The 25,114-nt window shown below is 43.1% G+C and overlaps 1 protein-coding gene across 8 annotated transcripts in view; it reads right to left on the bottom strand.

Annotated features, from left to right (window-relative positions):
• TRAF2 (TNF receptor associated factor 2) overlaps positions 1-25,114 on the bottom strand; it is a 217,247-nt gene that overhangs the window by 27,979 nt on the left and 164,154 nt on the right. For 7 of the 8 annotated variants that reach the window (XM_033960745.1, XM_033960752.1, XM_033960746.1 and 4 more), the window contains one exon: positions 16,398-16,575. In XM_033960745.1, coding sequence (XP_033816636.1) covers positions 16,398-16,575 — 178 coding nt within the window. Of the gene's footprint in view, positions 1-12,862; positions 12,895-14,671; positions 14,759-16,397; positions 16,576-25,114 lie in introns of those variants that run through there. The other variant, XM_033960751.1, reaches the window with a different exon arrangement.

The raw sequence follows: 25,114 nt of genomic DNA, 5'->3' as shown, positions 1-25,114 counted from the left end.
GTGAAGGATGCAGTGAGGGAAAAGAGGAACTCGTTCAAAAAATGGAAACGTGAAAAAACAACGGAGGCCTGGAACTGTCACAAGGTCGACCAGAAAAAGTGTCACAAGACGGTAAGAGACACCAAAAAGGTCTACGAGGAAAAAATAGCACGAGAAGCCAAAAACTTCAAGCCCTTTTTTAGATATATAAAAGGGAAAAAACCAGCAAGAGAGGCAGTAGGCCCTCTCGATGACCAAGGAAGAAAAGGGTGCATCAAGGAAGACAAACAGATTTCAGATAGGCTAAATTCATTCTTTGCCTTGGTCTTTACCAATGAGGACACTGCAACAATGCCCGAAACAGGAAGGGTATTCGAGGGAAAAATAGAGGAATGCCTCACCACAGTGAACGTGGATTTGGACCAAATATACTACCAAATTGACAAGCTAAAAAGTGACAAATCTCCTGGGCCAGATGGAATTCACCCGAGAGTGCTAAAGGAGCTTAAGGTCGAACTTGGAGAACTATTGCAAACCCTAGCTAACATGTCAATTAGAACCGGGAAAATACCAGACGATTGGAAGATAGCGAATGTCATCCCAATCTTCAAAAAAGGATCGAGGGGAGAACCGGGCAACTATAGACCTGCGAGTCTTACGTCGGTTCCTGGGAAGATGGTTGAAGCACTAATCAAGGACAGCATAGTACAGCACCTGGAAAATAATGACCTGATGAGAGCCAGTCAACACGGCTTCAGGAAGGGGAAGTCATGTTTGATGAATTTACTTCAATTTTTTGAGAAGGTGAACAAACAAATCGATAGCGGAGACCCGGTGGATATAATATACTTGGACTTCCAGAAAGCGTTCGACAAGGTTCTGCACGCAAGGCTTCTGAGGAAACTACAAAGCCATGGAATAGAAGGGGACATAATAAGATGGATAGGCAAATGGCTGGAGAACAGATTGCAGAGGATCAGCGTAAATGGGAAGTTCTCGGACTGGGAGATGGTGACAAGAGGTGTGCCCCAGGGCTCGGTTCTCGGGCCCATCTTATTCAATATCTTGATAAATGACCTGGAAGAGGGAACAACAAGCAATATTATCAAGTTTGCAGATGACACAAAACTAGGTCGGGCAGTTGGGACACAAAAGGACAGCGAAGAACTGCAGAAAGATTTGACCCAGCTGGAAAAATGGGCGAAAATGTGGCAGATGAAGTTTAATATAGAAAAATGCAAAGTAATGCACCTGGGCAGGAAAAACAAGGAGCATGAATATAAAATGTTAGGTGTAACTTTGGGCAAGAGCGAACAAGAAAGAGACCTGGGGGTACTGATAGACAGGACCCTGAAGCCGTCGGCTCAATGCGCAGCGGCGGCAAAAAAAGCAAACAGGATGTTGGGCATGATAAAGAAGGGGATCACGAGCAGATCGGTGGACGTCATATGCCGCTTTATAGAGCGATGGTCAGACCACACTTGGAATACTGTATCCAACACTGGTCTCCCTATCTAAAAAAGGATATAACCCTACTGGAGAGGGTACAGAGGAGGGCCACGAAACTAGTAAAAGGTATGGAGAATCTGAGCTACAAGGAACGACTCGGAAAACTGGGTTTGTTCACCCTCGAAAAGTGAAGACTGCGAGGGGATATGATAGAGACTTTTAAAATACTAAAAGGATTCGACAAAATAGAGCAAGAAACATCGTTATTCACATTGTCAAATGTGACACGGACAAGAGATCATGGACTGAAACTGAGGGGCATCAGGCCCAGGATAAATGTCAGGAAGTTCTGTTTCACACAGCGAGTGGTGGATGCTTGGAATGCTCTCCCGGAGGAGGTTGTGACGGAGATCACCATTCTGGGATTCAAAGGTAAATTGGATGCACACCTTCTTGCAAATCACATTGAGGGATACGGGTAAACAAGGTCTTCATCAGGGAACACCTAGCTTAGCCTCCGCGTGTGCGGGTTGCCGGTCTAGATGGACCTAAGGTCTGATTTGGTGAAGGCATTTCTTATGTTCTTATGAGGGTGTTTCTCTGCCAGAGAGAGTGGAGATGGATTTTTAATCTAAATACGGTGAACCTGAATGGTCTTAACAACGGAATAGAATGGGCAGCATTTTTTTTAAATCTAACTGTGTCCAAGCCGTTTGAAGTTTCCGGGTCTTTTCTCCTCCCCCAATTATGTGCAAGGAGGTGATTGTGCTGTGAAGTGTCTACAGGAAGGATTCCCCTCCATGGGACAGCGTATCATGAGGGGAGGTGACCAAACCAGCAAAGTTAGTCATATGTTTGAAACTCCCGGGCTATTAGTCCCTACCGTTGATGATGTGGAAGGACATGATTGGCCCGTGGTGCTATCGTATTAAGTCCCCCGGGATTGGGGAGTGGCTGAAGATAGTTTAATTTCCTGCCTGGGCATTCGAGACTCCAAGCACCATCTTTGATCTACTGATGGATATGTGCAGGTCGATTTTTTTTGCAACAGTGCTGGTGAATGTTTTCTTATCTTTACCCCAGACGCAGCTTTGAGGAATTCCTTCGGGTTCAGAGGAAAAATGGCCCCTACGACACCGAAGGAGAATAACAAGCGGCGATATAATCAAAGCTGGAGTGTGACGCTAAGTTATCTCCTCTTTCCTATTTTTTGAAATAAGCAGTGCTGATGTTTTGATCTGTTCTGAATGTACACCTTGCTAATGAATTCAGTCTGCTGGGAGCAGACCCTAATAGAAATGAACTGAGTTAAAATTGATATTGTGGAATTATATTATAGCACTTTATTGGAGTTTTTCTGGGGTACTCATGAAGCCTTATTAACTGAGGCCCCTTTTTTCTCCATTAACTTTTTTTGGTGCTCCTCCTTTTTTCAATATCAGGTCTTTGTAGCCTGGGTAGTCTGCCTTCTGGAATTTGCATTTTTAAAAAAATATGATTGTATGTATATATATACATATATATATATATATATATATATATATATATATATACTCCTTTAATTGAATATAGTAATTGAAATCGCCCATTATTATAGTGTTGCCCATTTCTCCAGCTTTCCTAATCTCTGAAAACATTTCTTCATCTGTCTGCTCATTTTGTTCTGGGGGACGGTAGTATAACCCTACCTTTATATTCCTTCCCTTCACACATGCAATTTCTATCCATAAGGATTCCACACTACCATCTATGTCATACAGAATATTTATTTGATTTGATTCAATTTCTTCTTTAACATAGCGCAATCCCCCTCCAATTTGATCTATTCTAACCTTGCGATATAATTTGTACCCAAGTAACAGTGTCCCACTGATTGTCCTCCTTCTGTAAAAGTTTGTCATTATAAGGGGGTTTTGGAAAAGACGTTTGACTTTCAGTCAGGAAAAATGAAATGATCTGGAAATTGGAATGACAAGTGAGGCGATTAAATTTGCAGATGACATTAAACAGTTCAAAGTTGTTAAAACGCCTGCAGATTGTAAAAAATTGCAGATGGACCTTAGGAAATTGGAAGACTGGGCGTCCAAAAAGCTGATGAAATTTAATGTGGACAAATGCAAATTGGGAAGAATAACCTATATCACAGGTGCTAGGGTCCACCTTGGGGATTAGCACCCAAGAAAAAGATCTGGGTATCATCGTAGACAATACGATGAAACCTTCCACCCAATGTACGACGGCGGCCAAAAAAGCAAACAGGATGCTAAGAATTATTAAAAAAGGGACAGTTAACAAGATTAAGAATGTTATAATGCCCCTGTATCGCTCCAGGTTGCAACCTCATCTGGAGTATTGTGTTCAATTCTGGTCTCCTTCTCTCAAGAAAGATATAGTGGCGCTAGAAAAGGTTCAAAGAAGAGTGACCAAGATGGTAAAGGGAAAGGAATTCCTCTCGTATGAGGAAAGACCAAAACGGTTAGAGCTCTTCAGCTTAGAAGGCTGAGGGAAGATATGATTGAAGTCTACAAAATTCTGAGTGGAGTAGAATGGGTACAAGTGGATTGATTTTTCACTCCGTTAAAAATTACAAAGACTAGGGGACACTCAATGAAGTTACAGGAAAATATTTTTAAAACCAATGAGGAAATTTTTTTTCACTCAGAGAATAGTTAAGCTCTGGAATGCATTGCCAGAGGATGTGGTAAGAGCGGATAGCATAGCTGGTTTTAAGAAAGATTTGGACAGGTTCCTGGAGGAAAAGTCCATAGTCACTTATTGAGAAAGACAAAGGGGAAGCCACTGCTTATCCTGTATCGGTAGGATGGAATATTGCTACTCCTTGGGTTTTGGCCAGGTACTAGTGACCTGGTTTGGCCAACGTGAGAATGAGCTACTGGTGGACTATTGCTCTGACCCAGTAAGGCTAGTCTTATGTTCTTATGATATATGAACATACAATTTTATCGGGTATTTTTGTTAGATTTATGTAGCTTAAATTGGAAGGAAAGGTATCCTGGAGCCAGAATTCTTGCCTCAAATGGCAGCCAATGAAGCCATTGATAAAATGGACTCACATGATCATATTTTTTCAACCCAAAAATCAAACCACAGTATTTTGTATTACTCATTCTATTTTAAAAAAATGTTATGAGATGGCAAGTAATTAATATTACAATAGTCAAGGGAGCTGCACTTGTTTTCTTACTGGGACGCAGGAGGAGATCCCAAACGCTGCCCTGTGCACCCGCAGCAACGGCTGGGCCCAGAGGAAGAATCGGGCAGGCATCGAGGAAGACGGACCCTTGACGTCATTGGGTCCGTCTTTCCTGCTTCTGAATTGCTTTACATTGAGAACCTCTGCCGCAGTCTTTTGGGAGCTGCACTTGTTTTCTTACTGGGACGCAGGAGGAGATCCCAAACGCTGCCCCGTGCACCCGCAGCAGCGGCTGGGCCCAGAGTAGGAATCGGGCAGGCATCGAGGAAGACAGACCCTTGATGTCATTGGGTCCGTCTTTCCTGCTTCTGAATTGCTTTGAGAACCGCTGCTGCGGTCTTTTGGGAGCTGCACTTGTTTTCTTACTGGGCTGCAGGAGGAGATCCCGAACGCTGTCCCCTGCACCTGCAGCAGCGGCTGGGCCCGGAGGAGGAATCGGGCAGGCATTGAGGAAAACGGACCCTTGACGTCATTGGGTCCGTCTTTCCTGCTTCTGAATTGCTTTAAATTGAGAACAGCGGCCGCAGGGCGTGGCCAAAGGGGCGTGCCCTAAGGGGCAGGTTTTGCCCCTTGGAGCAACGAGGAGCCTGGGAGTGGGAGCTCAGGTAATGTAACTTTTTCCTTTTACCCATAGTGACAGATTAATCAAGCCTAAGAGCTCAACCCCTGCTGTTTCTGGCCCAATGGATAGACACTTGACATTTTCTACAGAAATTTCATCACGATCTTTACCGGATATGAATTCCCCCATATCAGGAGCATCGTTGAGTCCCCTTGAAAGGACACCCCCCCTTCATCCAGTACCTTGTGGTAGCAGGAATACTATCCCCGCTATATCTACTGAATTAGTGGTATCATCTACTCAGTCATGTAAACTAGACTTTACTGAAATACCTAAACCACTTGAATTTTCAGGTGTAGTAGAGGATCAACCACTAGCAGTGGAAAAACAAAATATTACCCTCAAAGATTTATGGTTATATCTAGAGTTGAAGGGTTTCTCAGAGAGTCAATGAAACAAACAGTGGATTATTCAAATTCAGTGTCTCAAAAGTTTGAGAATGTGGATTCTAACTTAAGTTCTTTAGACAAAAGACTAATTGTGGTTGAAACTCAAAGTAATACATTGCAAGCTGTCTCAGTATCTGCTGTTAAGGATTCTACAGTGTTACATTTGAAAATAGAAATGTTGGAAAATATGCATAGAGTGAGGAATCTACGCTTGGTTAATTTCCCAGTAACTCACTTATTATCCCCTGAAATTTTGTTAAGGAAGTTTTTAAAAGAAATACTGGGATTACCCAATCCGTAGAATTTCCCAATCAATAATTGTTATTATATTCCGCAAAAGAAAATACAATCCAACCAGGAGGTGGACCATCTGGTAACAAGTGAAATAAACCTGACATAATTTTTTGAAGATACTTAGGATGTTATTCAGAGTAGGTCCACTATGGTAATAACATGCATGAGTGAAACAGATAAAATGCTAATAATGAAACTTTATTTCAAAAATAGATTGGCAAAATTTTGTGGAGACTTGGTTAGAATTTTTCCTGATGTCTCAAGAGCTACGCAACTAAGAAGGAAATAATTTTTGAAATTAAGAACAAGAGTTCTAGCTCTTGAGGCATCTTTTTATCTAAAATTTCCATGTAAATGTCTTGTTAAATTACAAAATGTAGACTTCGGCACTGTATTCAAATCAATTTGAATGAAAAGTAAGGCTAATGTACAAATATACTTCAACAGGGAGAAATTATCTCACTGCATTAATTACCTTCATTCAGTTTTATATTCATTAATAATTCATGGTACCTCAGCGGGCCACCACATACTCAATTACTCTCATAGTACGTGGCTTTATGCTCACCCTCCTCATTGGAACCAATATGTTTTTTAGTTTTATACTTATTTGCAATTTTATAGGTGTGTAATTCACTACTAAGGATACTTAGCTTTAAGCTGTTGGCTTGTTTAGCAAGACGCTGTGCATGGGAGTTTTTACGTAAAAACTCCCATGCACAGCGTCTTGCTAAACAAGCCAACAGCTTAAAGCTAAGTATCCTTAGTAGTGAATTACACACCTATAAAATTGCAAATAAGTATAAAACTAAAAAACATATTGGTTCCAATGAGGAGGGCCACGTACTATGAGAGTAATTGAGTATGTGGTGGCCCGCTGAGGTACCATGAATTATTAATGAATATAAAACTGAATGAAGGTAATTAATGCAGTGAGATAATTTCTCCCTGTTGAAGTATATTTGTTAAATTACAAGACATTGAATATGTATTTTGGGATCCTATTCAATTGCAACAATTTCTAATAGCTCGAGAACAGAAATGATTTTTTCTATTGTTTTAATGATTCATTACTGAGAATTGGTGGATGTAAGATTCCCAATGGTATTGAATGGTTAAGATTCATCATGAATCAAGAACCAATTCTTGTTTTCCTTATTTTTGTTAGTTGGAAAGTTGCATGTCTCCCCATCTTTTGTGGGCTTGAAAAGGAATGTTTGTGTTGTTAAAATACTGTTAAAACTTGCTGTAAGAAACCTTTATCCTTGATATTTTTTGATATTGTTAATCATTAAATTTATAAATAAAAAAAAACAAAAAACAATAGTCAAGGGCAGATAGGATTGAAGACTGAACCAATAACCTAAAGGATGCTAGGTCAAAATATTTTTTAATGGTTTGAAGTTTCCAAAGGATCACAAAGCATTTTTTAATCATTAAATCTGTATGATCTTCTAGAGTTAGATAATGATCTAATGTTACACCCAATATCTTAATAGAAGTTGCTATAGCAAAATTCTGACCATTTATTTGAAGTATTCTATCTGTAATCTTGTCGTTCGGACTGGCAAGAAAAAACTTAGTTTTTTCTGAATTAAGCTTAAGTTTAAATTTGATCATCCAATGTTCTATTTGGGCCAGGAGAGATGCAATCTTATCTTTTAAATCCGCTGTAAATGCTGTCATTGGAATAAGTATGGTAATACTGTCTGCGTAAATGTCGAATTTAGTTTTCAAGTCGTGCAATAGATTTGCCAAAGAAACAAGATAGGGGGGTCACGTGATGCTAGAGAACTGAAAGGATGTGCCTCTCTACAGCTCTGGGCCGCTCCATTTTAGAAACTCTTTTTGAATCCCATAATTGTTCCCGTTGCCACCCTATTTTACCTCCTTGAGTAGAGCATGGTGCGGAGCATCGGTCCGAGCAAATTCGTGGGCCATTTCGCCTGGTATGTCTGCCAAACCTCAGCGCAGAGTCAAAGAAAAGCAGCAGGTGACGGATCCTGAAATGGCGGAACCACACGAGGTGCCCATGTTTACTCTACAGGAGGCGGTGGTGCAGGAACTTATGCATTCACTGACTTTAGTTATGGAGGACAAATTAACTAAAATCCAGTCCTTTATGGAGGACATTAAAGAAAGTCTGGATTCCCAGGTGGGCCATTTGCAGCATGTGGAAGACCGATTAGCCCAGCAGGAGGAACAGACAGACAACTTCGAAGAACAGATAAGGACCCTCGAAACTGCTGCAGGAATGTGTTGTCGATCATGAGAATAGGGGACGAAGGAATAACTTACGTTTCATTGGGATTCCTAATTCTATCAGAGATGTGGATCTTCGTTCGCTGTTGGAAAGTTGGCTTCCCACCGCTTTGGATCTCCAGGCCCCTATGTCCCCGGTGATTATGGAAAGGGCGCATCGGGTGGGCAATGCCCACACCAAGTACTGGTGAGGTTCCTCAATTACACTGTAAAAGAACGGATCCTTTTTCTATATTGTAAATGGAAGGAATTAAGTTTTGAGGGACATAAAATACTGATTTTTCAAGATTTCTCTCCACAAGTAGCATATAAAAGGCGCGCTATGGCTCTGCATTGCAACGAGCTTTTTAAACGCAATATTCTCATAGCACTGCTGTATCCCATACGTGCCCACACGTACATCAATAAGGTTTCCTACTTGGATACTTCACAAGCTATGAAGCAGTTTATTAAGAAGCTTCCTCCCCTACTGGAACCTAACAGAGATGTGGTGTGAGTTATGGGTTGCTGTTTCTCTGACTGTGATGGCAGGGACCTAAACACGTGGAGTAGTTATCTACTGGGGTGTACTGCATATTTGACTTGTGGTTCCCTTAGACCTACTGTTTTGAGCTAGTACCGTCATTCCTTTTCATTTTATCTTTCCTTTTGCTAGCGCAGCATGTGGCCTTTATTCTCTGGACATAGCTGCTATGGCTTTGGCGGGACATTGGGAGTCCATACTACTGCTGTTTTTGCTAGGCATTGGATTTGTGGAATGCACACACTGCCTGCATGTCCCCAATGACGCAAGGATTTTTGTTTTTTGTTTGACCAGTGTGCTTTTGTCTCCATATGTATTTTGGGTGCCATATACATTTGTTTGGAGCTCTCACTCTGCTTTCTTTGTTTGTAATACACAAGACACCCCTAACTGGCACATGTTGCTAAATCTTGTTTATTTCCTTTTAATTTTTGCTCTTCTGTGCCTGGTTCTTTAACCACCCGCTGCTGAATACCTATGAGTCTTTATTGTTTGGTTGTGGCTGCTCCGATCATGGCGGGCATAGTTGGCTCACAAAGCATTTTTGTTCTATCCTTTGCAACTATATATTATCATTATGTGGGGTTCTATGTTACTCTGCGTTTTAATTTTTTGCTCTGCTAGATGATATTTCTCTTCTGATATTGCAGCTTTTGCTGATTTGATGTAGATATACTTGATTGTACTGCTATACTGCTGAGGGGGTTCATTGCATCTCCTTATTCATTTGTTTTACTTAATGATATTGGGGTGGCCTGGAGCTGCTGTATCTGAGCTATCATAACCAGACAGGGTACACTGTATAGTCTGAGGGGAGGGCTAGGAGGGAGGGGGGAAGTAGTGGGAAGGAAGTGGGATGGATGATTATGGGGATATGCATGGGGTGTTTGAATGTATATGCTATGCTATGCTTGGGATGCTGCTGTACTGGTGGGGGGTGACTGTACGGATTCGGTGGTTGACAGGAGAGTCAGAAGGACAGGGGATTTAGCTGGGACATCCCCTCTTTCCTAGTTTCTCTTGTACTTCAACATTTTTTGGGGATTTTATTTTCTTCACATATCCTTATGGCTAATTTGAATGTAAGATCTATCAATGTTAATGGCATCCACTCCTCCATAAAATGAACTAAAATGCTGGCCTACTTGAAGAAGGAGAGAAGTGATATACTGTTTCTTCAAGAAACTCACTTGAACACCACAGAACATCTCAAGCTTAGGAGGGAATGGGTGGGACAGGTGAGTTTTGCAGCTTATTCTCCCAGGAAGAGAGGGGTAGTCATTTTTATCCATAAAAATTTAGAGGACAATTATCAAGTCTGCAGTTTGACTTTGCATACCTCGTGAATAACTTACAAAAAAGTTGCCAATCTGGGGAATTAAATTGTTTACAATTCGTATCTGCCCTTGAACCCTCAGCCATTTGTGATCTAAATACACTTGGATCATTTTTTAGTCAATGGGCAAAAATTTGATCTTAAATGAGTAATTCAAAAACTCGGCAAGAGCATCTGAAGATGGAATGTGTTCCATGTTCGAACACTTTTTAGATTCAATTTCAAATAAGTTATTAACTAATTTAAACAATTCTTTACTATTGGTGTTTACTGCTCCAATCTTTTGGGCATAATATTTGCTTCGTTTTTCCGTAATTAGAGTTTTGTATTCTTACAATTTTTGCCTCCAGTTAGCCCTGTCTTCCTTTTTTCCCCCGATTTTAACCAAATTTTTTCCATCTTCCGTAATCCCCTTTTATGTTCTAGTAGTTCCACATCATACCACATGTTTACAGAGCTTTCTTTCTTTGTATATGTTTTTAATGGTACAATAGTATCTAAAATCTGATTACTAAAATTTTTCCAATCAGTTAAAAAAATTTTCATCTGAATCAAACCCGGTTTTTAATTTATAATGGGACCAAAATTTGACCTGATCAATAATCCCTCTACTAACATTGGTGGTCCTTTTTTCAAGATTTTTCTTAATCCCCAATTTTGCTAACTTTTCCTGCCATCTTATATCCAGATCACACAAACAGTGGTCCGACCAAGTAGAGCATAAAAGAAAGGACCACTGGAATTAGAGCACGTAACGCCTCCACCTGATACCTGTCACACCACTGTTGAAAGCCTTCCAAACTGTGGCAGAGGCTGCCATAGTAGAGGGCTTTTTCGCCTGCAAGAAAGTAGAAGTGACTATGTCGGAGTAGCCTCTTTAAATTAGGGACTTGCGCTCAAGAGCCATGCCATAAGAACAAAGTGCTGGGGATTCTCCATGGAAACTAGTCTCTGATTGAGAAGACTACGATGAAGAGGAGAAGCTTGAGGCTTTCGTCTCGCTGAAGATGAACAACATCTGCATACCACGGACGGTGAGGCCAGTTTGGATCACTAAAATCATGAGACCTGGATAAGTCGCAATCCTGTGGATGATTCGGCTCACCACAGGCCAAGGTGGGAGGATATAAAGGTGATCCTGACTTGGCCAGGGCAGAACTAATGCAACTAGCTCTACGCTTCCTGGCTCTGCTCTTCGACTGAAGTGTGTGACTTTCGAGTTCTTGTTAAAAGCCATCCAGTCCATTGCTGGTCTGCCCTAATGACGTACAATGATCATTCCAGCCTTTTGTGAGAGGAACCATTCTCCTGGATCCAAGACTTGTCAACTGAGAAAGTCTGCTTGAACATTTTCTACTCTGGCCATGAGTGCAGCGGAGTCTGAAGGTGCACTTCCGCCCACCAGAAGAGCATCTGTACTTCCAGATGCAATGGAGCACTTCTGGTGCCCTCCTACTGCTATTGCATTGTCAGAAAAAAAACTTATAAGGCTTTTCCCTCTAGAGTCTTATCCAGAGTTTGTAATGATAGCCTGAGGCTCAAAGCTCCAGATGGATTATGGACCACCCCTTTTTATGGCGAGTCCACTGGCCTTGGATGAAGCAGTCTCCACAATGGGCTCCACAGCCAAAAAGGCTGACATCGGTCATGAAAGTCACCACAGAATTGATCTGAACAGGCATGCCTTCAACAAGGAAGCTCCTTAAAACTATCAGAGTAAGCCGCTCCTTGCTGTCTCCATTCATCGAAACTGCATCTGAAAAAAATGTCGCTGAGGGGACCACCAAGACAGGAGAGACTCCTGTAGGGACCGCATGTGTGCCATGACCCAGGAAACAACCCAGTGAGGCTGCCATGGAACCCAACACCTGAAGGTATTTAAGAGCAGCTGAAATGCTCCTTGGACCCTAGCCTCTTTTTCCAGCTGGAGAATCTAGAAACAAATCTGGAGAGGGATGAAAGAATTCTATCTTGTGTCCCTCTCGTATGATGTCCAGAACCTATTGGTCCGAGGAAATCAGTTCCTATTCCCTCCAAAATGCTGACAACTTTCCCTCCCCCCTCAATGTGTGGAGGTGTGGTTCTAAGCCTGGCATCACTAGGACATTTTGTAGAAAGGGTTGGACATGAGACCCAGAGGTCTGCTGGCATCTGGGATTGCTATAGCATTGTCTGTACCCTTGGAAGGATATCTGGGGGGAGGAGCTCAAGTTATTTTGGTGGGAGGGACAAAAATTACTTTGAGTCCCTCCAAGGGGATGTGAGGTCTGCTGTCTGGCAGTGACTTATGCCAGCAGTCTGCTACACTGGCTATGGGTTCATCAAGGCCCTTGCCAAAAAGCATCTAATCTTTGAAGGGCAGTCTCCTTAAGGTTGCTTTAGAAGCAGAGTCACCAGCCCATTGTCTGATCCAGAGCATCCTGTGAGCAGAAACGGCATATGCTGAGAGTTTGCAAAGAACCTTAATGAAATCATACAAGGCATCCACTTAATCTACCCCTTCCAGCACCAGCTGGGGGCAGGTGTCCTCCTCCACCAATGGCACCCATCACAGTCTCGTATGACAGACCCATGCAACAAATGAGTCCAAAGATAACACCTCAAACTGCTTCTTTAAGACTGTGTCCAACCGGTGATCCTGAAAATTCTTTAGCACCATTCTTCCTTCGCTAGGGAGGGCTGTGTGCTTGGTGATTTGAGCCACTGCAGGGTCCACCTTTGGCTGGTCGAACAGATGTTGAAATTCTGGAGTCATAGGATAAAGTTTGGATGTAGTTTTCACCACCTTTAAAGAGCCTTCAGGGGTCTCTCACTGCTCTGTAACCACTGGAAAAAAAAAAAAAAAGGTCAGAGTATTGTAGCGGTTCATGACTGTACATTGAGAAGGGGGAAGGCTGTACTTCAAGTTTCAGTTCCTCGATTGCATCCGTAATAAAATGGTGGACCGAGAATGAATTAAACAGCCAGCATATAGAGGGATCATTACCCTGATCAGGGGTCACAGGGGCATCCTGCTTGATGAAACTAAAATGGATTTGGAATCATCCATGATGGACTCAGTACCTTGAGATAAAAGAGGCATGGAATCTGATTTCCAACTCAGCCAGTCTAGGTCTGAGTGATCATTGGCACTGGGAACTTAATCACCGATCTCTGGAAGAGAAGATGCTCCCTGGAAACACTGTCATGCCCTCCCCATCTGCGGAGCGCAGCCTGGATTCATTAAAAACAAACATTCTCCACATGATATGGACAAATTCCAGGGAGAATCCTTGCACAGGGACAATGGCCAACCCCTGATGGACCACTGGCGAGGCTTTCATGGGATCCACAGGCCCCATGCACCAGCGCTTCACGCCCTCACCAGATTCGGCTACCGGGCAGGATATTTTCCCCATCTCCCAGACCCAAGCCAGTACCCCAGTCCTGGAAGACAAAGATGGGGCTAAGCTTGAATCTCCCGCCCCCTCCTCGCACATGCCATGGCACGCAGTACATGGGCACTCGGTAATCCGGTGCAACTAATTGAATTCATGTTAGCACATGTTGAGGAGTCCATCCCTATCAATTTTTGTAAAAATCAAAGGGTTTTGAGGCAGAAAAAGGCTTTAGAAAAAAAGATAGTTTAAAATCCAAGATGGCTACTGCTAGAAAAATCACACTAAAAACAGCTTGTGGAGACTTAGTAAAAACTTGAAAACAGGGGTTTTAGAAATGAGAGCCCTGAACCCTACCATTGTAAACCTGCAAAAATGACTTTCCCATAGGAAATAATGGGGTTATACCCGCAGTTCTGTGCAGTGCCTGCCTGTCAGCTTTTTTCTACAACTAAAGTGAAGGGAAAGGACTTTCTGCCTCAGCAACTTGTCCAAATTATTCCAGTCCTTGAAATTTTTGGGCTGCCAGTCAAACCAACCTCGATCAAGACCTCTACCCCCATTGACTTTCAAAGCATGATAGGGACAGGAAATATGCAGTTGACCCCTGATACTCTGAGGTAGAGAATGACACGATGACAAAATTCATCACCGTTCCCGTCCCCGCGGATAACCACGGGAAATAATCCCATGTCATTTTCTAGTGTCTATTTCAACCTCGGTCCTTCTACACCAGCATTCTTCAAAGCAAAGCTTGCGGGTCAGTGGTTGTGCCCAATTATACTCTGATTCTTCCCTTTCTCCTTAAAGAATGACATAAAAATGATTTCCCGCGGTTATCCGCGGGGACGGGAACGGTGATGAATTTTGTCACCATGTCATTCGCTACTCTGAGGGTGCCCTAAGCCTGCGCTTAAGCCTCTGAAAAATTCAGAAGGCAAGCTGGCTTCTAGGGGAATGGACCCCAAGCTCTGAAGTGGCACACAACAGGCTGGCCCCACAGGTCCACCCGAAGGTTTGCCCTGTGAAACTACAGTCTGGCTTTGCAGAACCTGTGTCCTTTCCCAGGCAGAGATACCCTATATAAGGGGTCTTGGGACACCCAAACCACTGAAAAGAGACTAACTTTTGATGAAAAAAAGAAAAATGAAGCACAGCAGATCAGAAACGCCTCTGCACAGTTCGTGTGCAGAAGGAAAAAACTGAAGGGGGAAACTATACTTTACTGCCAATATGGGAGGTGCTGAAAGCTGGAGTGTCACTTCTGCAAGACCTGGTGCGCAGGTTTGGATTGAACACCATACGTATGAAATCTGGAGTAGATGTAGCAGAAAATATTAAAACAATGAAATATTACACATGAATAAAATATCAAAATCCTATGAAATATAAGCTATAAGACAATAGTCATCACCCTATTCTACATGCAGTTCAACATAAATACATCCGCTATAATAATTCCCTTAACGCGCATGCGCACTTCAAACTTGGTGGCTCCGTGTGTCCTTAGCTGGCAGAGAAATTGTATCGTAAGAGGAAGAGAAGTTGGTAAAGCGTGCGGCGTGTGCGTTCGATTTGCTGCGAGTGGTGGTTTACTTTACTCAGAAGCAGTTATTCTGTGCTGGTTGCCGTTTGGCGCTTGATTTAATTTTTAAAAAAAATTTTTTTATAGGTAGGTGGGAGAAGGGGCACAATAATTGACATCCCTCCTAACATCACCAATATTCCCCTGACATCCCGGACCTTCCCTGACATCTCCACACACACAGAAGGACAGGGGGCCAAACAGACGGGACATTGACAGACTGACAGAAAAGGTGGCAGTGAAAGACACACAGCAGGGCAGTAGGCCAGGGAGAGAGATTGAAAGGAAAAAACCAGATAGTGGACAAGGAGAGAGATACACAGAAAAAAAAAAGGACATACAGCGGCCAAGGAGACAGACAGACAAAAAGCGGCCAAGGAGAGAGAGAGAGAGAGAGAGAGTGTGTGAAACAGAAAGAAACAAAAAGTGGCCAAGGAGAGAGAGAGAGAGAGTGAGACAGAAAGAAAGAAAGATAGGCAAAAAGTGGCCAAGGAGAGAGAGAGAGAGAGTGAGACAGAAAGAAAGAAAGATAGACAGACAAAAAGCGGCCAAGGAGGGAGAGAGAGAGAGAGAGAGAGAGAGAGAGAGAGAGACAGAAAGAAAGAAAGATAGACAGACAAAAAGCGGCCAAGGAGAGAGAGAGAGAGAGAGACAGACAGACAGACAGAAAGATAGACAGACAAAAAGCGGCCAAAGAGAGAGAGAGAGAGAGAGAGAGAGAGAGAGTGAGACAGAAAGAAAGAAAGATAGACAGACAAAAAGCGGCCAAGGAGAGAGAGAGAGAGAGAGAGAAAGACAGACACACACATCTATTCTAGCACCCGTTAATGTAACGGGCTTAAAGACTAGTAATATATAATAATGTTGCAAATCAACAAGTACTACAAATCAACATTCCTCCTTCCCCCCGAGATTATTTCAGCAATAAGCAGGCTTATTCTTATACTTATTTCCTCATTTTATAAGGCACCTTTTGCCACCAGTAGAAGTGATCATTCAACATGCAAAGCTCCTTATAAATTGTGTTCTAAAGCTAAAAAGAGCCAGAGCTCTTCTGCGCATGGAAACTAATCTGCCTTTTAGCATTTTTAAAGGAATATGCAAATATTACATTTATAGATAGTTTCAAGGTTTATTAGGATTTGTTATCCCACATATCAAAGCATATCTATGTGGCTTACAGTATGTCTAAACAAAAAGGGAAGAACAGCAGCACGTGGCTTTATTTTTTTGTATTTACACTCCAGGAGTCACTTCAGCTTCATCAACATCCCAAGAACCTCAAATTGCAATTTATGTAGACCTGTTAAATACTATGGTTCTGATGACTGTAGTTGGTGATGAAGCTCTATAATTAGAATCCTAACCTGGGGAGAACATGGCAGGACAACGCCCCGCAATGGCTTCTTGACGTTTTCTAGCAAAGTCTGCAATCTTCCAGATGAAAATTCCATCATAACTGGTAACTTCTGCATCGCTAATTCTCTGTTCCATTTCAGCAATGACCAGATCTTTCAAACCAATAGTCCTCTCCAACTGACGTACCTGGTAAAGGGGAAAAACAATTGTTGGGGGAGGTGTAGTCAAAGAGGGGTAAGGAAAGATTAGGTTCTTACCTCAATAATCTTCTTTCTGGTAGAAAGGTACATCAGTTTTAACCAGTGGGTTATTCTCCTCTAATCATGAGTTGTGTAGAAGACATCTATCTTTTTCAGCTCTGTCTCCTCCTTGGCTATGCTATAGCTCCTCAGTTTGTCTCACTATAAGAGGAGAAATAAGGAGGGGTATGGGGAACCTCCCACCTATCACTTCTGTTTTGCTCTGCAACAACTATTGTTAAACAATGTCAATAAAAGTGGTATGGAAAACAAGGAGGAAAGAACAAGTCACCTACCTGAGTGAAACCAGCACTAACACCTATGGAGCTCTCATACTCTCACTTGCCTCTTAATAGAGGTGTCTTTTTACTCTTCAGATGTCTGACTGGAGAAGATCCCAACCTTTGGAAACATATACCTGTCTAAGACAGTAAGCAGGCAAAATCAGTAAATGACAAGGTGGACCATCAAGACTGACATGCTTTTCTATCAGAAAGAAGATTATCAAGGTAAGAACCTAATCTTTACTTCTGGTGCAAAAGGCACATCAGTCCTGACCAGTGGGATGTACCAAAGCAGTCCCAAGTCTAAGGTAGGGAAGATGACCCTGCTGTGAGCACCAAGGACCCAAATACGGCTTCCCTTTGTGCTGCTACATCACTCTGTAAAACTTAATAAAAGTATGGAAAGTGGACCTATAAATCTCCTCGGGCAGTACTACCTGGGACTCTGCTCATGAAGCAGCCACACTTCTAGTGGGATGCGCCCTCAAAGAAATTGGCGGCTGTTTACCACAGCCAATGTATGCAGACAATAAATTAAGGCTCTGTGCGCAGAGATCCTCCTGCCTCTGTAAATTTGAGGACTGGCTTTCTGCATGAGAGTGCCTACAACTCCAAAACTCTTCTCACTGAGGTGATAGCCACCAGAAAAACTGGTCTTAACAGTAAGATCCATTAGACACGCCTCCTGCATAGCCTTGTATGGAGCCTTACTGAGGCCCTGCAAAACAATGTTAAGGTTCCACGACGGATAGGGCTGGAGGATGCAGCCTGAGTGCACCTTTCAAAAATCTGTCTATATCTGGATTAGAAGCTATTGAACATTTCTCCCCTCAAAACCTAAAGCATGCGAGGGCTGCTACTTGCACATTGAGGGAGCCCACTGCCAGATGTTTCTCGAGTTCAGCTTGGAGAAACACTAGGATCACTGACATCAGAAATCTTAAAGGCTCCACATTCTGATTAGCACGCCAACGCTGAAATATTTTCCAAGCCTTAGCAAAGGCTGTAACAGTCGCTGGTTTCTTAGACCCAAGAAGAATAGTTATGACCACTTCCCAAGTAGCCCTTCTGCACTTACACAGAAACATGATGGCAAATAAAGGCCAAATAGCCCATCCAGCCTACCCATCTGCAGCATCCACTATCTCCTCCTCCTTGCTAAGAGATCCCACATGCCTTTCTTAAATTCAGACACACAGTCTGTCTCCACCACTTCTATTGGGAGACTATTCCATACATCTGCCACCCTTTCTATAAAAAAGTATTTCCTTAGATTACTGCTGAGCCTATAACTTCATCCTATGCCCTCTCATTCTGGAGCTCTCTTTCAATTGAAAGAGACTTTCCTTATGCACATTTATGCCATGTAGGTATTTAAATGTTTCGATCATATCTCCCCTCTCCCACCTTTTCTCCAAAGTATACATATTGAGATCTTTAAGTCTGTACCCAAATGATTTATGATGAAGACCACTGACCATTTGAGTACACTTCCTCTAGACTAACTATATCCTGTTTATATCTTTTTGAAGGTGTAGTTAGAATTGTACACAATATTAAACTAAACTAAAGCTTAACTTTCTATACCGGGTCGTCAACCTAAGGAAGCTCGACTCAGTTTACAACATTTAGATAAAAACTAAAGAAAGTAATAGCAAAAGTTTCAAAGAGATTAGTTTTCAAAATGTTTGGCAAAAAGAAAAGTTTACAGGGGCATCAATACCACCTTTTTCCTACTGGCCATACCTCTCCCTAGGCACCCTAGCACCTTCTAGCTTCACTGATATATTTAAAAAAATGTATTGTCCTCCCCATTTTACCATGTTGGCTATTTTTCTTCCATTTGCATCTTTGCTTTCCTGATTACTCAACCAACCACGCCAATCAAGAGAACCTGCCTTTATTGACAAATTACTCATTCCTCATGCTCCCTCTAGAAATCTTAGATCTTCTGCTCAAAATTTATTTTGTCTCCTCTCTTAAGACATTCTGCTCTCGCCGTACAACCTCTTTTGCAGTAACTGCCCCACTTATCTGGAATTCTCTGCCTTCATATCTTAGAGAAGAACCCCACCCGTATAAATTTAAAGGAACTCTAAAATCCTTCTTATTTAGAGATGCTTTTGAGCACAGGCACAGGTATAGGCAGTTCTAACCTATTTTTCTACCCATCCTTCTGTTTGATCTTTCCCTTCTTCCATGATTTTATTGTAGCCCTCCCTGTTTCCCCTCGTTTCTTGTTTGTCTGTTTTGTTATTACAATATAAGACTGTTATTGGTTTATTATATTTTTAACTCCTCTGGTTTTATTATTGTAATTGCCTAGAACAATGATAGGTGATCAATTAAATTCTCATTAAACTTGAAACTTGAACCTCTCAACTATTCCATATATTTTTGTCTGTGCTCCTCTTTCTGTGATCTTTTGTAGTTAATGAAAGCTACTGTATATACTCGAATATAAGTCGAGACCCCTCTTTTCCCCCCCAAAAGGAGGAAAAATGGTTGACTTGAATATAAGTCGGACGGCTTAATAGTCAAGTTCCCTGCCCGGCTCTGTACCCAGCCCCCTTCCTGCCAAGCTCTGCCCACAGCCCCCTTCCCTCCCTCCCCTGTCAGACTTTGCACCCTTTCCTCCATGCCCTAGCCTCATACCTCTACTGCCAATCCCTGGTAGAGGTGCAACAGACAGGAGCGAACTTTCCGAGTTCCTGCCCCGCTGCTAACTGGCAGCCATGAGTTTCTTCAGCCGCTGTGTGGCAAGAGCAGGCGCATGATTTGATGCTGCTGCTCGGTGCTGAGTGGCTTCCTTACTGGCTCCCAGCGAATTCTCTCAAGTCTGTAAGGAAGCTGCTCAGCACTGAGCAGGAGTGCCAAATCGCACACCTGCTCGTGCTGCTTAGTGGCCGAAGAAACTCGTGGCCGCCGGTTAGCAGCAGGGCAGGAACTCGCAAAGTTTGCTCCTGCCCACTGCACCTCCACTGGGGATCGGCAGTAGAGGTATGAAGTTAGTGCAGGGGGGGGGTATCCGGCAATAATTTTGGAAGGTGGTATTGTTAGCTTGAATATAAACCAGGACCCCCATTTTTGGGCCAAAAATCCCAGTTTATATTCGAGTATATACGGTAACTCTTTTTCCTTATTACTTTCCTTACAAAATGGTTTGCTGTTCTTATAATAACTCCTTTCAGCTTTGCCCATTGCTTTCCTACTTCTTCTAGATGTTCCCATCCAGACATGGACATCCAGGATGTCCAGTGCAGTACTTGGAGAGACCCCCGCGGAAAGAGACTTGGGAGTACTGGTCGACAAGTCAATGAAGCTGTCTGTGCAATGAGCGGAGGTGGCAAAAGGGCGAACAGAAAGGGATCACAAACAGATCGGAGAAGGTTATCATGCTGCTATACTGGGCCATGGTACGCCCCCACCTGGAATACTGCATCCAGCACTGGTTGCCGTACATGAAGGACACGGTACTACTTGAGAGGGTCCAGAGAAGAGTGACTAAAATGGTTAAGGGCCTAGAGGAGTTGCCATACAGTGAGAGATTAGAGAAACTGTGCCTCTTCTCCCTTAAAAAGAGGAGACAGAGGGGACATGATCAAAACATTCAAGATAATGAAGGGAATAGACTTAGTAGATAAAGACAGGTTGTTCACCATCTCCAAGGTAGAGAGAACAAGAGGGCACTCTCTAAAGTTAAAAGGGGACAGATTCCGTACAAACGTAAGGAAGTTCTTCTTCACCTAGAGAGTGGTAAAAACTGAAACGCTCTTCTGGAGGCTGTTATAGGGGAAAACACCCTCCAGGGATTCAAGACAAAGTTAGACAAGTTCCTGCTTAAATAGAACATACGCAGGTAAGGCTAGATTCAGGGTACTGGTCTTTGACCTAAGGGCCGCCATGTGAGCGGACTGCTGGGCACAATGGACCACTGGTCTGACACAGCAGCGGCAATTCTTATGTTCTTATGTACAGTTCCTTGACATAATCCCCATCTGAATAAAGTTAGTTTCTTTAGTCTAGAACAGGGGTGTCCAACCTTTTGGCTTCCTTGGACCGCATTGACCGAAAAATTTTTTTCTGGGGTCGCGCAAACGCTGCAGCAAGACAGAGGAGGGAGCTGGCAAGACGGTAAACACCCGGCGGCAGCAGAGGAAAACACTGTATCGCCCTTGAGCAGGGCTGCACAAAATACTTCACGGGGCCGCAGGTTGGACACCCCTGGTCTAGAACATGGGTAGGCAATTCTTGTCCTTGAGAGCAACAGGCAGGCCAGGTTTTCAGGATATCCACAATGAATATGTATGAGATGAATTTACATGCACTGCCTCCTTGAGATGCAAATCTCTCATGAGTCACATGTATGATTTTCTCCCAGTGGGCAAGAAGTTGTATTTGCTGCAAGGAGCTCCTAGCTCTCAGAGAACAAGTAAGATCCCTTGAAGCTAGAGTGACAGACTTGGAGGAGCTCAGGGAGACAGAGAAGTACACAGATGAGACCTACAGGGATATTGTAGAGAAGTCCCACCTCCAGTCTGATAGCCCCTGTGCTGCCTTGGAGGAGAGAGGTCTCTTAAAAGGAGAGCATCACTCCGGTAAAGTAGGAAATAATCCTGTAGCTAGGACCTGCTCACCAGGAGATGCAATATCCTCTTGCATCAACGATGTGTCTCCAGGGGCTTCTGCCCAGGAGGGAAAAGTTAGGACAGAGGTTGTAGTTGGTGATTTGATTATTAGGCATGTAGATAGCTGGGTGGTTGATGGGTATGAGGATCACCTGGTCACTTGCCTGCCTGGTGCGAAGGTGGAGGACCTCATGCATCACATGGATAGGATTTTAGATAGTGCTGGGGAGGAGCCAGCTGTCCTGGTACATGTAGGTACCAATGACATTGTAAAATGTGGGAGGGAGGTTCTGGAAGCCAAATTTAGGTTGTTAGTTAGAAAGTTGAAATCCAGATCCAATAATGATGAAAGAAAGCCAAGAGGGTTTAAGAGGAAGGCAGAGTAAAAGACTCAAATTTTCCCTGTCTTCTCAGCAGCCTGTAGTTGCAAGGAAAAAACACATTTTGAAGTGTCTGTATGCAAATGCTAGAAGTCTAAAAAATAAAATAGGAGTGTTAGAGTATATAGCTCTGAATTTTGAGATAGATATAATAGGCATCTCGGAGACCTGGTGGAAGGAGGACAATCAATGGGACACTATGTTACCTGGGTACAAATTATATCACAAGGATAGAGTAGATCAAATTGGAGGGGGGGGGGGCGGTGCGCTATATGTTAAAGAGGGAATTGAATCAAATCAAATAAACATTCTGCATGACATAGATAGCAGTGTGGAATCCTTATGGATAGAAATACCATGTGTGAAGGTAAGGAATATAAAGGTAGGGTTATACTACCGTCCCCGGGACAAAATGAGTAGAGAGATGAAGAAATGTTTTCAGAGATTAGGAAAGTTGGAAAATTGGGCAACAGTATTATAATGGGTAATTTCAATTACTAAGCCCTCCTCAGGAAAGGGACATATACAGTTAAAAAACCTACCTCAATTTATGCCCTATATGGAAAAACCAGGTGTCTTTGGGACACTGCAAAGCCTTCCCATCCACCACACACACTATACTCACTCACACAGAGAGAAAGAAGAGAAAAGAAAAAGAAGTGGAGAAAAAGTCTCAGTTCAGCTTCATATGGCAAAAAAACTCCACTTCTGTTCAAGCAAGCAGGCCAACTGAAACTACTTGCACATGTGTGTTAAATCAAATACAGTGGAAAAAACAAGGCACTGTAGACAGCCCCCTAAAAAACCACCTTCACAAAAGGCACACCACAAAATCACAAATTCAAAGTGTGGATCAATCTGCACAGAAGTGAAACAGTCATCAATCTTGCAATAGGAGCAGAAAAAGCAAAAAAGACTTAGCTGCCAGTGAAGTCCCTGCTGTCTCCAAAGTGCACTCAAATCGTGCACCAATGCCCGGACTCCATAGCCAATCAACTCGACAGGGAAATCTCCATTTTGCTCTGCTGCGTCAGAGATATAAACCTTCCTGAATCACAGGCAATGATTCAGGATCCTTCGTACAGAACTCACACAGTCCACACACGATGTATTACTGGGGCAAAGAGACAAGTAGTTATCAGCTCTTCAACCAATCCAAACTCCACCCCTTAAACCAGTAAGCCAATCCTCACTCAGCTTCAACCAAAGAATGCCGCCCATTCAATACGGGCATTCAATCCAATTGGCTGGACTGATTGCAGTAGAACTATTTAGCGTTGTTCTCTCTGTCTCAGCTGACGCCTCCAATCCCCACGTCCAGCTGTATAAGGGAGGTATTCAATCACAGTGCAACGCAAAGAACTGAATTCATGATGAGCCTCAAAGCAATGTGCAACCATAGGCTCTTACATACGTCGGGTATTTAAACACGATCTGTGCTCAAGTGATCTAGTCTTCAACCAGCGAGAAGTATGACCCACATATAGCATAGAACAAGGGCACAAGATGATATATATGATCCCTTCGTTCATATTCTGGAGATTGCAAACCTGACCCGATACAGGATGAGTAAACACATAAGACTCAATCATCAAAGAAAATACTGAGCAAATGCCACAGCTATGATGTCCAAGGGCAATCTACACAGCCTGCTCTGTCTAAGGACACGGGCTCAAAATGTCACATAAATTCTAATTGTGACCATAGGAAAATAGTACCCGTGTATGTTGAAAGCAAGGGTGTACCCGTAAAATATTAATGTGTCTAAGCAAAACTTGCTCTGTTCTAGACATCTGGTTAAATAAAGACACAAACGGGGATCACATCTTGCTGAGGCTCACGATATTCCAACAAACCATCCCTATGTTGTAAAAGGCCCTTTTTGCAGCCCTTGACACAACCAATACCGGATACCCTCTTTGATCAAATTTTTCTTGTAGCAAAGTGGATTGGCTGCAAAATTCAGGGTTGGTACTACAGATATGTCTGTATCAGAGAAACTGAGCAAATGGTATACTTGTTTTCATAGGATAAGGGTGCATGCTGTTAAATTGTAAAAGGGAATTGCAATCTGTATCCTTAACGTGGACAGTAGTGTTAAACTGCCCCTGCACTAGTTCCAAGCTTACAAGGAGAACCTCTGCCTCAACAAGCCTGGAATCCAGACTGCCTCTCGGGCCCAAAGAAACAGCCGGAGACCTTAACCCCCACTAGACCTTATGCACGCACATGGGCTAGGACTCTTCAGCTTAGAGAAGAGATAGCTCAGGGTGATGTAATAGAGGTCCATAAAATACTGAATGGCGTGGAAAGAGTAGATGTGAATCACTTGTTCACTCTTTCCAAAAATACAAGATTAGGGGACGTGTGATTAAGTTACTAAGTAGTAGGTTTTAAACAGACCAGAGAAAACATTTCTTCACATAACATGTAATTAAACTCTGGAATTCGTTAACCAAAGAATGTGGTGAAATCAGTTAGCTTAGCAGGGTTTAAAAAAGGTATGGATAATTTCCTAAAAGAGAAGTCCATAGGCCATTATTAAGATGGCTTGGGGAAATCCACTGCTTATTCCTAGTAAGTAGCATAAAATCTGTTTTACTATTTAGGATCTAGCTAGGTACTTGAGACCTGGGTTGACCACTGTTGGAAACAGGATGCTGGGCTTGATGGATCCTTTGGCCTGTTCCAGCACGACAATTCTTATGTAAGTAGTTGGCCTCGATCCTGGAAAAGCTGTCACGGATCCACTCAGCCTGAACTTAAGCCCATGAGATGCACCTGGGGTGAGCTTTGCTCTCAAAGGAACGGTCCCTGAGCTCCCAAACTGTTAGTTTTTTCCCCTGTTCCAGCACAGTGAAGGGGAAGGGAGATCGAGTCGTCCCCCTTCACTGCACCGGAGGAGCAACGCGTTCGGCGGTTTGCCCCGCCCCCAGCAGCCACTTCGGCACCTGGCCTGCTTTTCCAGCCCTCTTAAGGGCTTTGCAGACCGGGCCTTTTTCCCTGTTCCAGCACAGTGAAGGGGAAGGGAGATCGAGTCGTCCCCCTTCACTGCACCGGAGGAGCAACGCGTTCGGCGGTTTGCCCCGCCCCCAGCAGCCACTTCGGCATCTGGCCTGCCTTTCCAGCCCTCTCAAGGGCTCAGCCGCCAAAGACCGACACCTAACTCAGTGTCACTAACTCCCGAGGGCCAC

The sequence above is a fragment of the Geotrypetes seraphini genome, chromosome 10 (assembly GCF_902459505.1).
Source record: "Geotrypetes seraphini chromosome 10, aGeoSer1.1, whole genome shotgun sequence".
Classification (NCBI taxonomy): Eukaryota; Metazoa; Chordata; class Amphibia; order Gymnophiona; family Dermophiidae; genus Geotrypetes; species Geotrypetes seraphini.
This window is presented reverse-complemented; position numbering and strand designations above follow the sequence as displayed.